This window comes from Pseudochaenichthys georgianus, chromosome 6 (assembly GCF_902827115.2).
Source record: "Pseudochaenichthys georgianus chromosome 6, fPseGeo1.2, whole genome shotgun sequence".
Classification (NCBI taxonomy): domain Eukaryota; kingdom Metazoa; phylum Chordata; class Actinopteri; order Perciformes; family Channichthyidae; genus Pseudochaenichthys; species Pseudochaenichthys georgianus.
Genome location: NC_047508.1, coordinates 36,651,117 through 36,666,753, shown reverse-complemented (window position 1 = coordinate 36,666,753; position 15,637 = coordinate 36,651,117). Strand labels below are relative to the sequence as shown.

The 15,637-nt window shown below is 42.1% G+C and overlaps 1 protein-coding gene across 1 annotated transcript in view; it reads right to left on the bottom strand.

Annotated features, from left to right (window-relative positions):
- Positions 1-15,637, bottom strand: part of ankrd26 (ankyrin repeat domain containing 26) — a 53,336-nt gene that overhangs the window by 32,722 nt on the left and 4,977 nt on the right. Inside the window, exons 11-23 of the mRNA XM_034085124.2 lie at positions 14,201-14,397; positions 10,898-11,108; positions 9,320-9,381; positions 9,148-9,235; positions 8,526-8,624; positions 8,030-8,097; positions 7,875-7,944; positions 7,752-7,796; positions 4,085-4,348; positions 3,887-3,988; positions 3,728-3,798; positions 1,996-2,904; positions 499-674 (exon numbers count right to left, since the gene is read on the bottom strand). Of these exons, the coding sequence (XP_033941015.1) occupies positions 499-674; positions 1,996-2,904; positions 3,728-3,798; positions 3,887-3,988; positions 4,085-4,348; positions 7,752-7,796; positions 7,875-7,944; positions 8,030-8,097; positions 8,526-8,624; positions 9,148-9,235; positions 9,320-9,381; positions 10,898-11,108; positions 14,201-14,397 (2,362 nt within the window). The remainder of the gene's footprint in view (positions 1-498; positions 675-1,995; positions 2,905-3,727; positions 3,799-3,886; positions 3,989-4,084; positions 4,349-7,751; positions 7,797-7,874; positions 7,945-8,029; positions 8,098-8,525; positions 8,625-9,147; positions 9,236-9,319; positions 9,382-10,897; positions 11,109-14,200; positions 14,398-15,637) is intronic.

Genomic DNA, 15,637 nt, shown 5'->3' with positions numbered 1-15,637 from the left:
CACCTGATAGTCAATACGTTGTGACATCTCAGATCTGGAATCAAGGGGATGGGTGGGGAGGGTTGGGTGGGGTGGGGGGGACTGGTGGGATGGAGGGGTAGTATGCAATGCTATTGAATGTATATTTTCTCTGATTTGGAAATCTCAATAAAAACTTTTAAACAAAAAAAATAAGTTGTGACCTCTCCGCGTCAGGGCCCTTGTGGAGGTGTTGCTGAAGAATCAAATAGAATCAATAACATAAAGTGCAGCTCTCGGCTGAATGCGTCATTGAAAAATAAATGTAGTTTCAGTAAAAAACATTTATCAAACTTATAAGACTTATGAAATGACAACAGGACAACTACACACACAAACACACACAAGTAACATCCTACAGTAGCTTTTAGGTAATATCACACTCAATTTTGGAGCATGTGACTCTGAAATTGTAAGGGTTAACATGTGCTTGTGATGAATGTCAGTGGAAAACAATGTACAAGAGAAATGAATGCATACCTCTTGATGGCTGCCGGCGGCTTCTCCTGATGAATTGCTCCCGCTGGAATTGACATGCCTCCTAACCTGGTCTCAGGTTTCTCAGTGCCCACTTCTTCCAATGCCGTTCCACCAGAATCCCAAGAGGTACTGGATTTGTGCACCTCCATTGCAGTCGTTCTGGTGTCTTTGCCAACCTGAAAAGATACAAAGTTTGATATTAAATAACAGGACTTGAGGGATTATTCCCAACTGGAACAGGTTGGGGCCAGGCTTTTTAAGATGCATTTTGAAGCAGGGACTTTGTCATACATAATTTAGTGTCACCCCTCCCATTGGAGACCTAACACCTTGGTGTGGTTACTCTATTTGACATGCTATTTTAAGTTAAATTACAGGGATGCATTTTGCCATGCATTGCAATTCTTGCTTTGGCATACCTAAACTGAGAACAAGCTGAAGTCAAAGGTTCTTTACTTATTGCAAATGAGCTCAACAATACAGTATTACTTTCTCTTAAACACGTCTGTCTCACACACTATTCAGATATTCTATCCAATAATTACAATGACAAACTGTCTGTAAATAAAGCGTATTTCTTTCTATGCTGTATTTCCATGGAGGTATCAAAACACTCTACAAAAGGATGGCTGAAATATAAATATTTTTCTTCCCTGGAAATCAGTATAACTTAAGCATATCACGGAGAAAGAAAAAAACAGATCCAGCAAACTGCCAAGAAAGCACTTCTTTTTGTGGAAAAGAAGGCCATTATTCATTCAATCATCACACAACATCACTTAGTTAAAACAAACATAGTCAACTTAAAGATACATGCAAGTTTCATGCGGAACTAAGGACAAATCAGTACTAAAGAACACATAATGGTACGTTCGCACCGGAGGCGATGCGTGGTTCGCGATTATATGTAAAGTGAATGCAAAGACGCGGATAGATTGACTCGGCGCGATTGGCCTGATTATCTACCATAGTATCTACATAAAGATAAGCCCCGCCTCGTCGCCAGCACATCTTGTTTGAATCACGCGAGTAAACACAACTGACAGCCACGGTGAAACTCGGGCAATTATTCGCATCGCGTCCGGTGTGAACGCACCATACACTTCGTTTAGTGTTGCAGGAGTATTAAGAATGCCAAACAACCAACATCTTTTCTGGAGTGCAGTGCATGTGACTTTCAACCAACAGCAATTCAATTTGACATGTGAGTTAAAAAGACACAAAATAAATAAACAGAGAAACATGCAAGATGGACACTTCAACTTAAAGTCAAACCTAAAGAAAATGGCTATCAAGAAGTTGAAAAATGAAAATAGGATGCATGGCTAGTTTGGGCCATTTAAAACCGCTGACTAAAAGAAATGAAACGAAGAACATGGATGGAATGAAGAGAAAGAGGCGATCAAGACTGTAGGAGGGGCGGCCATCCTCTACCTCTTTCTGGAGTTGGGCTCTTTCTTTCTCCAAATCCTGGAAGACAACCTTCAGCACCCCTACCTCAAGTTTAAATCTTCCCATGTCCTCCCCGAGCTCTTCATCAGAAACACCTGGGAGTGATGCTGAACGTCTGCTCATTGAGGGGGGACGAAACTTGGCGAATTCCTCAGGGTCCTCTTCTGAACTGGCATTGTTTTGATCATCTAAATTAGCACTGCTGTCCTTCCAGATTAGGTCCAGATGTGGTTTGTGGGATGGCTTCAGTTTGGCCTCATCCTTTAAGAATGTGCTCCGGTCAACATCGGACATGGGCATGGTACGATCATCATTCAGAGCCGTGGGAACGTGATGTACGCAGCTGTTTCTTTGTGCTGTGGTGAGTGGAGGTGACGGAGATCTGCGCTCCTCAAGGGCTTCGTCAGTGAGTACATCTGACTGTCGGCACATGTTGGTCTCACTACGTGGGGGGGGCGCTGAAACCTGCATCAGGTCATCGCATAACGAGTTGTCAGTTGAATCCGCCAGAGAGTCTTCATGTCCAGACTCCCTCTGCTCGGGTATGGTGAGAAGGACGGTACTCCTGGCTCTGGCCGTCGGGCGCACAATCACTTCCCCATCTTCGTCTTCATCGCTCGACTCTTCGTCTGCAGAAGTAGATTCCGCCGTGGCCTGTTCTTCTTCTACGACTACTTCTGCAGTCTGTCTTGATCGAAGCAGTTCTCCAAACTTCTCTTTTAATTCCCCAGCAACATTCTTGAAGGTGGATTTCACCTCCCGTTTTTCCACCTCCACCCAGAGCTTTTCGTAGCGATTCTCCCATGGGACGCCATCACTAGCTTCACCCCTTTCTTCATAACTGGGTTGATCTTTAAAGATATGATCCTTTTCTCCATCGTCAGAGCCCGCATGGCCAGATGGATTCGAGTTATTTAGATCTAGCTCGCATATATCTACTGCACCATCTACCTCCTTTGATGGCATGGTGGACAAGGAAGACAAAACACAGACAAGACAAAACATACAAAAACCACATTTGGACTTTAAATTAAAACACACAATAATCAAACAAATATGGCAGAATTTAAACATACAGGAATTGCTCAAAAATTATATTTACGATAAGGTAATTTGTGATTTGTTCTTACTTGTTTGGCTTATATTGTTTAAAACAGAACATTTGATTTCTGGCACAGTACATGCTAATAGTATTTGTAGCCTTATCCCACAATTGCAAATTTAAATATTTTACCAATTTTCTCTCACATTTTTGGACAAGAGATGGACTAACTTTGTTATTTACTGAGCAATACTACTAAAACAATCTTTGATCTTGCCTAGAGTAGGGCTGCTCAATTAATCGTATTTTAAATCGCAAATACGATTTTGGCTTGCAACGATTATGAAAACAACATAATCAAAATAAAATGATTATTTAATTTTTTTTTTTTTTTTTTAAATTGTATTGGTTTTTCAGTTGAATTATACCTCAAGTTCAGGGAAATCAACTGTTAAAAAAATACTGTTCAACATTTTTTTTTTCAATAAATGGATGTTTTCAAAGTAAATGGATAATCGTGATATCAATTATCGACCCAAATAATCAAGATTATGATTTTTGCCAAAATCGAGCAGAACTAGCCTAGAGCTTCTGCAATTTCATAATTGTTTGAACTGACACAGATCAAATGTTTCATTTCCTTGGAAAGCATGAATGGTGATGCTGGGACAAACTAAAGTCAGGAATAAGAAATCAACATATTGGTAGAAATGGTAGTTTGTGGGTGTTTCTCACCTTTTGTTGCTCCTGGTCAGACTCTTCCTTAGTTTTGGTATCTCTTGCCTTCGGTGGGAGCTCAGGGGAACCTAAGGAGACAGAGAGTCTTTATCACGAACACAGGGCGTGAGCACACACATATCTGTAGTCAACCTAAAGAAAACCAGACAGCCTTACCTGGTGTAACTGCTATCTGAAGCTCAGCTAGGTTTTGCAGCTGATTGTCAACTTTGGCTGTATTGCTAGTGGACGCCACATTGTCTTGTTCCCAATCCGATTCTGAATTAGAGCAGAGAGAGGACAATGCTGTGATAATATCCTTTGTCTCAATATGTGTTTAGAAAGGATATCACAGAAGGGCTTAATAGGCCTTACCTTCTTCACTCTCTGGTTTTGCAGGCACCATCTTCTTTGCTCGAGGCTGGGGTTGGGGCACGGGTTGGGGGTGTGTGCTGGGTGTTGTTTTGTTGGGGTTGATGCTTCTTGGAGTTGTTGGAGGTGCAGCTGTAGCAAGGTTATCTTCCTGCTCTTTAGGTGGATAAGAGCATTCTGGAGACTCCTCCAGTCCAGGGGAGGGCATTCTGCGGCCGGGCAGGGTTCTCTTACTGGCCGTACTGGCGGAGTCCCAGTCTGACGCATCTGTGTCATAAATACAAGAAGTTGTAGGTAAATAAACAACAAATGACATTGATGCTGATGAAGGTATGTTTACACTGGGATAACAACAACAGCCAACACTCAACCACTCAATGAAAAACATCTGGTATTGGCTGGGATGCTATTGCACTCACATGAGACTGAGGATTCAAAGGAGTAACTACAGCTACCAGGGTCAAAAGTTCACCTTTCTTACAAGCTAGTTCACGTTTACTGACCTCTTTTTTTAGCTTCAACAAGTGCGATGATGACAGAAAAATAGAAAGGGTGGTTAAGCCAGGGTTGCATGCACCATCACTGCCACAATGAAAGTGGTGAATGACATTACTAGTATCTTAGATAATAAGCAGAGTTGTGCAGCTCTGTTTATTGACCTTTCCAAAGCGTTTGACACCGTTGATCATCGCATCTTAAAGCAGAGGCTACTCAGTATTGGCATATCCAGCCTTGTAGTGGGGTGGTTTGTGAACTACCTCTCTGAAAGGTCCCAATGTGTTCATTTTGATGGACTGTCTTCTGAGTGGTTAAACATTTCTAATGGTGTACCACAAGGTTCTGTTTTAGGACCACTTTTATTCTCCATATATATTAACAGCGTAGGTGATAATGTGGATGAAGCTACTTTACATTTTTATGCGGATGATACTGTGATGTACTGTGCAGGTCCCTCCATTAAAGAGGCTGTTGTTAAATTACAGGCTGTTTATAACATTATTCAGACTCAGCTCTCTGAACTAAAGCTTCTTTTAAATGTGGATAAAACCAAGGTAATGCTCTTTTCAAAAGCAAAAAAGACACCAGAGCCTGTTTTAGATATTGTAACTACGCAAGGAACAAAACTTGAAGTTGTTGCCTGTTACAAATACCTTGGTATCTGGCTTGATGATTGTCTCTCTTTTAAACTTCATGTCAATAACCTGCTAAAAAAACTGAGGAATAGGCTAGGGTTCTTTTTCAGAAACAAGTCCTGTTTCTCGCTTGAGGCCAGGAAAAGGCTCGTCACTGTGACCTTTTACCTGTGCTGGACTATGGTGATTTGATGTATATGAATGCACCTGCCAATTGCCTGGTCAAGTTAGATGCTGCGTATCACAGTGCACTGAGATTTGTGACAAACTGTAAAGCATTAACTCATCACTGTACCCTGTATGCAAGGGCTGGTTTGCTTTCACTAACTGTACGGAGGCTCAGTCACTGGTACATTTTTATATACAAAGCCATGTTAAGGAAACTGCACAAGCAAACATTCTCCTACGTAAGTTTGGTGCTGGTACAGATGGAGTGAAGATCTCTCTGTTCAGAGCATATTGCACACCGCTCTATACGGCACATTTGTGGTCAAACTACAGAAAAGCAAGTTTACGGAAACTTCAAGCAGCTTATAATGATGCCATGAGAATATTGCTGAAGAGACCTCGATGGTCTAGTGCAAGTGAAATGTTTGTGGCTGCAGGAGTCAATACTCTACAAGCTGTTTTAAGAAATCTTATGTATAAATGTATTTGCCGGCTTAATGACTCTGATAATGAAATCCTCTTGGCCTTATCGAACATAAGGTTTAGTACTACACGCTACCAATCGCAGCTGTGGAGACATTGGTATAGTTGTCTCTTTGTAGGACACTGATTTAAATTATTCTTAAACTATGAATTCTTTTTATGCTATGTATGTAATTTATTATATCTAATGCCTTGTCTTTTATCTATGTAATATCTTGTCTTTTATCTATGTAATGTCTTGTCTTTTATCTGGACCCTGAGTCTGTAATAAAGTTTTCATTCATTCATTCCATCTTATATCTGCTCCCTGATCTCAGAGAATTGTAAGTGGCTACTGCCTGAGATCGAATGCTGTGGTTTTATTAAATGTGCCAACTGCTAGGACTGTCTTAGGGAAGACAGCTTTTAGATGCGCAGCTCCTCTGTCTTGGAATAGTCTGCAAATTAAATGGAAACTGAACAATCTGGTGCCACTAAATGTTTTTAAAGCTCGGTTGGATGCTACTCAATCGGAAGCTATTGGTACCTGTTTATGTGGATAATTATGTAAATGATGCTGTATGATGTCCTTTTGTTGTTCTATTTATGTTTTTATGTTTCATGTGGAACTACTTGAGCAGGTCTCCCTTGGAAAAGAGATCAATGATCTCAATGGGATTTTATCTGTATAAATAAAGGTTTGAAATGAGATAGACCATTTGTTATGATTATGGAGAAACCCGCTCGAGTGCGCTAGAATTTGAAAGTACACAACTGGAAAAAATCTGCCTCTTCCTTCAGACTTCCTTACAGAGCCCCTCCTCCAACACACACAAACGCGCACATGACCAATGAGGGCATGAGATAAGTTTGTGCACAGATGGAAGGCTGACAGGCAGGTAGGCCACCCAGTTATTTTAGCCGGGCCGGCTCAGATGATTGGTTGTGCTTTTTACAGTACTACGGCTTCCACAGATGACATTTTTGTATATATTTATTGTTGTCAAAGCATTTAATGTATTCATTGCTATCGGGATGTTAAGAGCATTCCATGGAATATAACAAAAAGTGTTTCTGAAGTGAATTACCTACCCTACCTTTAATATTTGAAAGTGACGCTTTCGGGTGCTACTCAGACATATATAATCTACCAGAAAACGACCTGATAATCAGTGATTCTGAAAGAAGGGTTTGTTGCAAAAAAAATCAGATTCATTCATTTAAATATTCATGGATATTCTGTGTTAAGATGGAGCAAATGTTACATCTATATTTCTAATATATATTTTTAAGGTTGTTCTTAACCATAACTAGGCTATAGTTTAAAAAAGTGGCTACGTCAATTTCTTCCAAAAGAGGTACATAAGGGGGTCCCCGGTCTGTTCTTTATCTAAAAAGGGTTTCTCAGCAAAAAGGACTATGTATGTGCATTATGTTTAGTGGCAGGCAAAGGCATTAGATCAGGGGTGTCAAACTCAAGGCCCGGGGGCCTTCATTTTATGTGGCCCGGCAAGAGCTTGCAAAAAATATAATACGTTTATTATACAGTTACAGGCCACTTTACAGAAGCAGGATGCCCATAAACTACATGTCCCACAATGCATCTCGTTTTGTGACATGCACACTGAAGAGACTTGCACATTTTGCACTGGACTTCTGCTTTCAGACAAAGTTAATTACTAAGTTATTATCCTATCCGATAATAATCCAATTCAGAGGCAATAATGTAATATAATACATTATTTTATATAATATAGTTACAACCGGCACTTTGAGTGCAACCTTTATGCGAATGAAGCCCGCGATGAAATTGAGTTTGACACCCCTGCATTAGAGGATCAACTGCCTTGTGATCACCATATTTAAAAAATATTACAAAAGGTGGAGAATTCATTATTATTGATTACCTTCAAGATCATCAACATCACCAAGACCGAGCTCTTCCATTAAGTCTGTCAAAGAGAAACAGTCTACCATGTTAAAAACAACAGACCAAAAGGAACCACAATGCTTCAGGTTATTCTATCCACCTGTCTGCTGTTCGTGATCGGCTTCAAGTTTGCTCAAAACACGAAGAGGTTCCCACTTTGACTTCTCAGTCTGGAAGAAAGAAAGAAAAAGAACATGTTTCCAACAGTTTTCACAATTTACTTGATTTTCTAGGACATCTAGTTGCTGGACCTACCTCTTTCTGTACACCATCATCTTTCTCAACATCTCCTTGTCTATTATCACCAGTATGGTTGTTTCCAACTGAAAGAGACATGACTTGTGAAATGTGTGAAAAACAATACACTTTTTATGTAAAAACCATTCTGGTGAAGCTGGCTGAGTTTGCCAGAACATCAAAACGCATTCCCATGCAAACAAGCTCATGGTTAATTAGCGTGAAGAGACAATGGTTAGGCATCGGTTGGGCAATTAGATTCCTGATATACACTGGGACACAATTTCAGCATTTGCCAAGCATTCTGCACTTAGTTATTTCTATAATTTGGGCCAAAACCTGCTGAAACAAAGCTAGTTAAGAAAATAAATATGATCAAAATGTGGGATAATAGGGTTTGAGGGTATAGGCATGGTGGAGTGGCGTACTGTATGCTGCATGCATTCTCTAATGGTGATCATGAGGTGATGGTTACCATGCTGTTCCTCAGACCTATGAGTCAAAGCATTCATACCCTCTCCCTGGCTGCCTCTCGGCCTGCCTACACTCCTCCGAGGCTCTAGGATCCTATTCCCTCCTTCCTCTCTTAAAAACGAGGGAATATAAAACAAGTCTACAAAAGAAATGTAACATATTGTTGGAAAAGCTGTTATGATTCATGGAAATTATGTATTGCATTGCACATTCTATAGCTTTTTTTCACAGACACATATTAATACATTTATACACTAGAGTAGGGCTGCTTGATTATGGCAAAAATCATAATCTCGATTATTTGGGTCAATAATTGATATAACGATTATTAAAAAACGAGTATCCATTTACTTTGAAAACATCTATTTATTGAAAAAAAAAATGTTGAACAATATGTTTTTAACAGTTGATTACCCTGAACTTTAAGTATAATTCAACTGAAAAACCAATAAAAAATAAATAAATAATCGTTTTATTTGGATTATGTTGTTTTCATAATCGTTGCAAGCCAAAATCGTAATTGCGATTAAAATACGATTAATTGAGCAGCCCTACACTAAAGCAGTTTTTTATAAACATGATATCAAAAGGTCATATTGTTTCTGAAGCGTGAAATGGCGCCTTGAATGATTTGATTCAAAAAAGTTAAAAATAAAAAATACCTTCTTCAACAGTGGCCACCTCTTCTTTAACTTTGATAAGCGAGCTTTGTTTCTCTTGCTGTGGAATTTTGGGGTTTTCAGAGTGGGACTGAAAGAGAAAAGGCAATCTGTGAGAATTTGATTGGCTAACATCTGATCCTCATAGATATTACATAATGTGTCTTCACTGTACCTCAGAGTCCCAAGAGTCCTGCTCTTCCTCTCCCTGCTCTAGACCCAGCTCGGACAGGAAATCTGTTTCAACAGGTGTAGATTTATTACAATGCTGAAACTGAAAAGTAATGGTAGGAGATATAGAGAAAATACACAAGGCAGCAGCACTTAATTTTTTTAATGAATAACCACTTTTACAATAACATTAGGCGCATTCACACCGCAGTACTTTTCCCACAAAGGTTCATGAGAACTTAGTTCATGAGAACTCTTTAGTTCTCATGAACTAAGTACAGATCGCGTTCACACCGGAATAAGTCCCTGGGGGTGGATTAGGCAAATGAAGCCGCTGACGTCACTTCTTCTTCTTCTGCTTTGGGTTTACTGGCAGGCCGCAAACCACTTCACGGCGTATACTGCCGCCCAAAGGAGAAAAGTCCCCGGCCGGAAGTCCCGGAGTTGGGGACTGGCTTCAGTAGCTGAAGCCTTCCGAGTAAATCGCCAGAACGCCGACACCTCCTCATCTCCACCGCTCCCATGTTTTATTTTGTGTTGCCATAAATTAGTCTCTCTGCATTTCTGCGCTGGGCTAATGCTAATAATGCTAATGCGAGGATAATAAAATGGCGGCTTCACAAAACTTTTTGAGAGTTTTACGGGGCGTGGTTTGCAATCCGCCCAGCCAATCAGAAATAGGAACCTTTTCTCCCACGAAAGTGATGAAAAGGGGGTAAAAAGGTTCTCATGAACTAATTTTAGTACCGGCTCTTTTTGGTGTGAACGCAACAAAAGAGTTCTCATGAACTAAGTTCTCATGAACCTTTGTGGGAAAAGTACTGCGGTGTGAATTTGCGCCTAGAAACACCGGAATAAATCCCTGGGGGTGGCAAATGAAGCCGCTGACGTCACTTCTTCTTCTTCTGCTTTGGGTTTACTGGCAGGCCGCAAACAACTTCACGGCGTATACTGCCGCCCAAAGTTGGGGACTTCAGACTTCTGAGTAAATCACCAGAACGCCGACACCTCCTCATCTCCACCGCTCCCATGTTTTATTTTGTGTTGCCATAAGTTAGTCTCTCTGCGTTTCTGCACTGGGCTAATGCTAATGCTAATGTGAGGATAATAAAATGGCGGCTTCACAAAACTTTTTGGGAGTTTTACGGGGCGTGGCTTGCAATCCGCCCAGCCAATCAGAAATAGGAACCCTTTTCTCCCACGAAAGGGGGGTGAAAAGGTTCTCATGAACTAATTTTAGTACCGGCTCTTTTTGGTGTGAACGCGACAAAAGAGTTCTCATGAACTAAGTTCTCATGAACCTTTGTGGGAAAAGTACTGCGGTGTGAATGCGCCTATAGTTACTATAGTTGATTTGGTAAACATCATATAATTTCTCGATTCAGTAAGAATGTCTACAGTTGAAGAAAATCAAAATTGTATCTGACTGTCATTAAAGCAAACAATATAAAGGTGCAAAGCTGTTATTGTTTACTGAGGAAAAGACTACCAGTAGGTACCAGATGTTGAAGTTGTAGTGTTAGAAATACAGTTGGCCGTGCATTGTACATAGTGCATCGATAATAAATAAATAGCTCCTTACCCCTTTTCTTATCTTTAGAGACTTCTGTTTCAGGAACAGCTGAGGCCTCAAGGGACTCTGCACTTGCTTGAAGTTGTTCATTATCATCTGAGACATCTTCTTCCTCCTCCTCCTCCTCCTCCTCCTCCTCTTCCTGCTCATCCTCCTCATCATCATCCTGGTCATCATCATCCTGGTCATCATCATCCTCATCCCCAGTTGAATCTTCTTTCTAAAAAAAAAAAAAAATTACAAATACATTTTACATAAGCATAAACTTCAAAAGCTACTATACATGAGAGTAACACATGCGTCACTTCCGGGCAAAAATGACGGCTCCGCCCACTTTTGGGGGAAAACCAAGCTGTCATTTGAATGGCGGTCGATACAAATTATGAAGTTTTTGCCAATCCGATCAGAAATGTAAGAAAATCGTGGATTTTTGGATCGTCAAAGAGCCCGATTACGATGGCCAGACAGGCAAATAATTACATTGAATAATTTGAAATCGACAATCGGGCTCAATATATGGTTGAATATTATACAGCAGTAGGCGATCGATGTCCACAGATGAGAGTAACATCTACGTCACTTTACGGCCCGCCCACTTTTGGGGGAAACCAACGCTGTCATTTGAATGGCAATGAAGCCTGAAGCCAAAGAGCTCTTCTTTTACTGTCCTTTTTTCTTAGAGGAAATACAGAAACACTGAACTCTGGATTTGTTTTAATGTTTGAGGTGCAATAAACGACACAGCAGCTTTTTGGCATGTTAAAACTATCATTTTCCGCCTCGCTCATGAGAGTAACAGCTGGCGAAATTACAAACTTGCCTACTGATTTTAATTTAACCATATATCGAGCCCGATCGTCAATTTCCAAGGATTTAATGTAATTGTTTGCCCGACTGGCCGTCGTAATCGGACTCTTTGAAGATCCAAAAATCCACGGTTTTCTTACATTTCTGATCGGATTGACCGCCATTCAAATGACAGCGGTGTTTTCCCCAAAAAGTGGGCGGGGCCGTAATTTTCGCCCGAAAGTGACGTAGGTGTTACTCTCATCTATAGCATATTTCACAAGGCAACTCCAATGGTATGAAAAACACTGGGAAAAGGATATAAAAATAGCTTGTAAAGTGCTGGTTTTAAGAGGCCACACTTCATTTCAGAAACTATTACGCTACAACTAAAAACTACCTGTAGTGTTCCTGTTTTACCTGAATGACCGGCTCGTCAATGTTTCTGACTTCTTGACTGTTCATGCCTAAGCTCTCTGCCTCATCAGGTGAGACCACATCAACATCATCAATGTCCGTCTGAGGTAACGCTTCATCGTCAGGCGATGCGTTCCCATCTGAGTCACGGTGTTGATCGACAGTGGGTGGGCTTGAACACATATTTGTCCTTGTCGGTTCTTCATTGAGGTCGTCCGATGACACTCTGGTCTGGGAAACAATGGCACTACTATTTTCTAGCGGAACATATGAAGTTAATCTAGCCTCGTCTTCATCGTCAGACACTTTGACCGTTGCGCTGGCGAAATCGTACAGCAGTCTCTGGTCCTGGCTGTCAGAGTCCTCACTTCCCTCATTATCTTTGTCGACATCAACCAGCTTGTCTTCCTCCTCCAGCCCGTTATTCTCTACAATTTGATCCTTTCCATCAATAATAGATTCTTGATCCTTTTCATTATCTTCATCTCCCTCTAACTTGTTGTCTATTGCGCTCGTGGGCCTTGACATGTTTGGGGTGGAATGATTTGTCTCTAAGACGTTACCGCAGACTTCAACATCATTATCCTTTGTCCCCATTGACTTCTGCTTTTCTGACTCATTACTTTCATCCTCATCATCCCAACTACTGTCATCGCCTTCTTCCTTCTCCGACTTTAATCTGTCTTCCTTTTGCGATGTTTCAATCTCATCGTTATCTAGTTCTAGTGTATGGATTGTGGTTGCCTTTTCACCCTCAGGTACTGGTGACCCTGCAGTAGAAGGGTAATTTAAAACTTTCTCAACACTTTCTTTATCTTGTTCTTCCGCAAAGTCATCAGAACACTGCTGCTCACCAGTCTGGTTTGCAGATACAATATTTGTTTTAAAATCTGGTGAATGCGCATCATCTTTATGGTTATTTTCAGTAGAGGAATCCCACTCGGATTCATCTACTGTTGCTTTCGCTAGTCTGTTTTTGGACTGAAGGGTGCTTTTTGAACGTAACCCCAAAGCAGACACAAGTTCCTCTATCAGGGGCTGATGCGACACACGTTTTGGACTTGGTACCCGTGGTGATGAGGAATCCCACAAGGTATCTGGTTGATCTACATTTGGTTGAGCTAATGGGCATTTTGAAGGCAGTGTTTCTGCTTCTGGTTGTACATCTGGAACATCACTTTTCTGATCAAGGGTTTCATTGTTTACCTCATATTCTTTGGGTAGGTCATTGTCACTGTCGTCTAACGAGGAGCCCCATGAAGATCTGTGTTTACTCTCTTTGAACAATTCTTTTTTTGATGCACCATCAGAGGAACCGTGTGTATTTTCACCTTTACCATTGCTCCAGGAATTATCATCCTTATCCATTTCTCCTTCTTCCTCCTTTACCACAGCTGGTGAAGTTTCTGTGTGAAGTCTGGAAGGGAGGGGGCCTCCTTTTGAACCAAGGCTGTCATCTTCATCAGAAAACTTAGATTCTACTCTAATGGCCGACACGATACAGTCTGTTGCTGGCAGTGCATAACTAATTGTTCCAGGTGGGTGGACAGTGGCATCTTTCTCTGAGTCTCCTACAATCCCGGGACTGGTTTCCCTGCTATAAGGGGTGTCAGCACCAGGTATGTTTTCAGCGTCAATAATCTTAAGAGCAGCAGTAACAGAGGGTTTGTCTTCAAATTCAGTCTTGTTGGCCTCAACAGAAGCTACACATTTGCCATCATCCTCTTCCTCCTCCTCCTCCTCCTCCTCCTCCTCATCTTCTTCATCCTCCTCATCTTCTTCCTCCTCCTCTTTACTTTCCTCCTCCTCCTCCTCATCATCATCATCATCTTCCTCCTCCTCCTCTTCTTCTTCTTCTTCTTCTTCTTCCTCCTCCTCCTCCTCCTCCTCCTCCTCCTCTTCTTCTTCTTCCTCCTCCTCCTCCTCTTCCTCCTCCTCCTCCTCCTCCTCTCCCTCCTGTGAGTCTGACCTTGTGTTACTAGTGGAAGGCTGCTCTGATTGTTTGCTTTGCTCCTGATCGTCTGCTGTAATGAGTGTTTTGGGGGGAAAAAAATAGAAGGACAGATCTTAAAAATGCAATCAGCACAGCTTCAACACCAAATATTTTACCTTTTTGTAGCTTTGAAGAGGGATAGAAGACATCTGGGGTGCTTTGGACAGGAAGGAAATGGGAGAAGGATCTACTGGGTACTTTGGAGCTTTGCTGGACGGTAACGCCTTAAGGAGGGATGGGATTCTCTGCACTCTATTCTCACTCCCTGGTTCAGATTCTGTAGCGCTCAGGGATTTGTCAGGTATCGCAGAAGCTACAAGGCAGGCAGGCAGGGATGAAAGATTACTACCAAAAAAACACAAACTATGGAGGAACACTGACAAGAAGCGCTTTCACACCGGAGTACTTTTCCCCGTACGTTTCCCGTTTAGTTCCGATAGTTCCTGGGATTTTGCGATCACACCAAAAAGAGAACTTAGTTCATGAGAACGTTTACCCCCTTTTTCCCTGCTAGAGAGGTGGGACTTTCCTGGCGAGAAAAAGTTCCAATTTCTGATTGGCTGCGCGAATTGCAAACCACGCCCCGTAAAACTCGGAAAAGTTTTGTGAAGCATTGTATTTGCTGGCATTAGCATTATTAGCATTAGCCTCGCGCACCAACGGAGAGAGAATAACTTATGGCAACACAAAAGAAAACATGGGAGCGGTGGAGATGAGGAGGTGTCAGCGTTCTGGCGATTTACTCGGAAGGCTTCTACTGAAGCCAGTCCCCAACTCCGGGGACTTCCGGCTGGGGACTTCGGGTGGCAGTGAAGTTGTTTGCGGCCTGCCAGTAAACCCAAAGCAGAAGAAGAAGAAGTGACGTCAGCGGCTTCATTTGCGTAATCTTCCCTCAGGGACTTATTCCGGTGTGAACGCGATCTGCTCTTTAGTTCCATGGGGGAACTAATGGCGCATTTCCACTGCAGCGGGTAGCCCCGTTAAAGCGTCCTTAAAATCGTCCTCAAGCGGCCAGGCCAGTTTTTGGTGGCCTTTCCATATAGCATAGCACCGGCTAGCGGGTACTTTTTCCCTCTTTTTCCGGCCCCATAAAATCGTGGTTCTATCAGGCCAGGGCCCGGGCTGAACTCGTGACGTCAACACTCTCGACTGCTGATTGGTCAGAGAGAATCGTCACAAGATCGTGCGCGAGATCATCCCTAGCGTCGCATATATATCTAGAAGCAAGCTTGCAGCATTTTTATACACAGCATTTTTGTAAACGGAGGAGCTACAAAAATGGCAACGTCAAAGAAAAGCACACCGTGGTCGACCGAGGAGGTGACGACGTTCCTACATCTCATTGGGGATGATAAAATCCAGCGGGAGTTCGACGGAACAACAAAGCCGATCGCTCCGCCTACACTGCGTTGCTACCCCAGGTCCTAAACTGTTATGGAAATGCGCCACGGCCTCGGACGGCCAGCGAGGCAGCCCGAGGCCTGAGCGAGGACGCTAAGGGACGCTTAAACGGGGCTACCCCGCTGCAGTGGAAATGTGCCATAAGTGCTGGG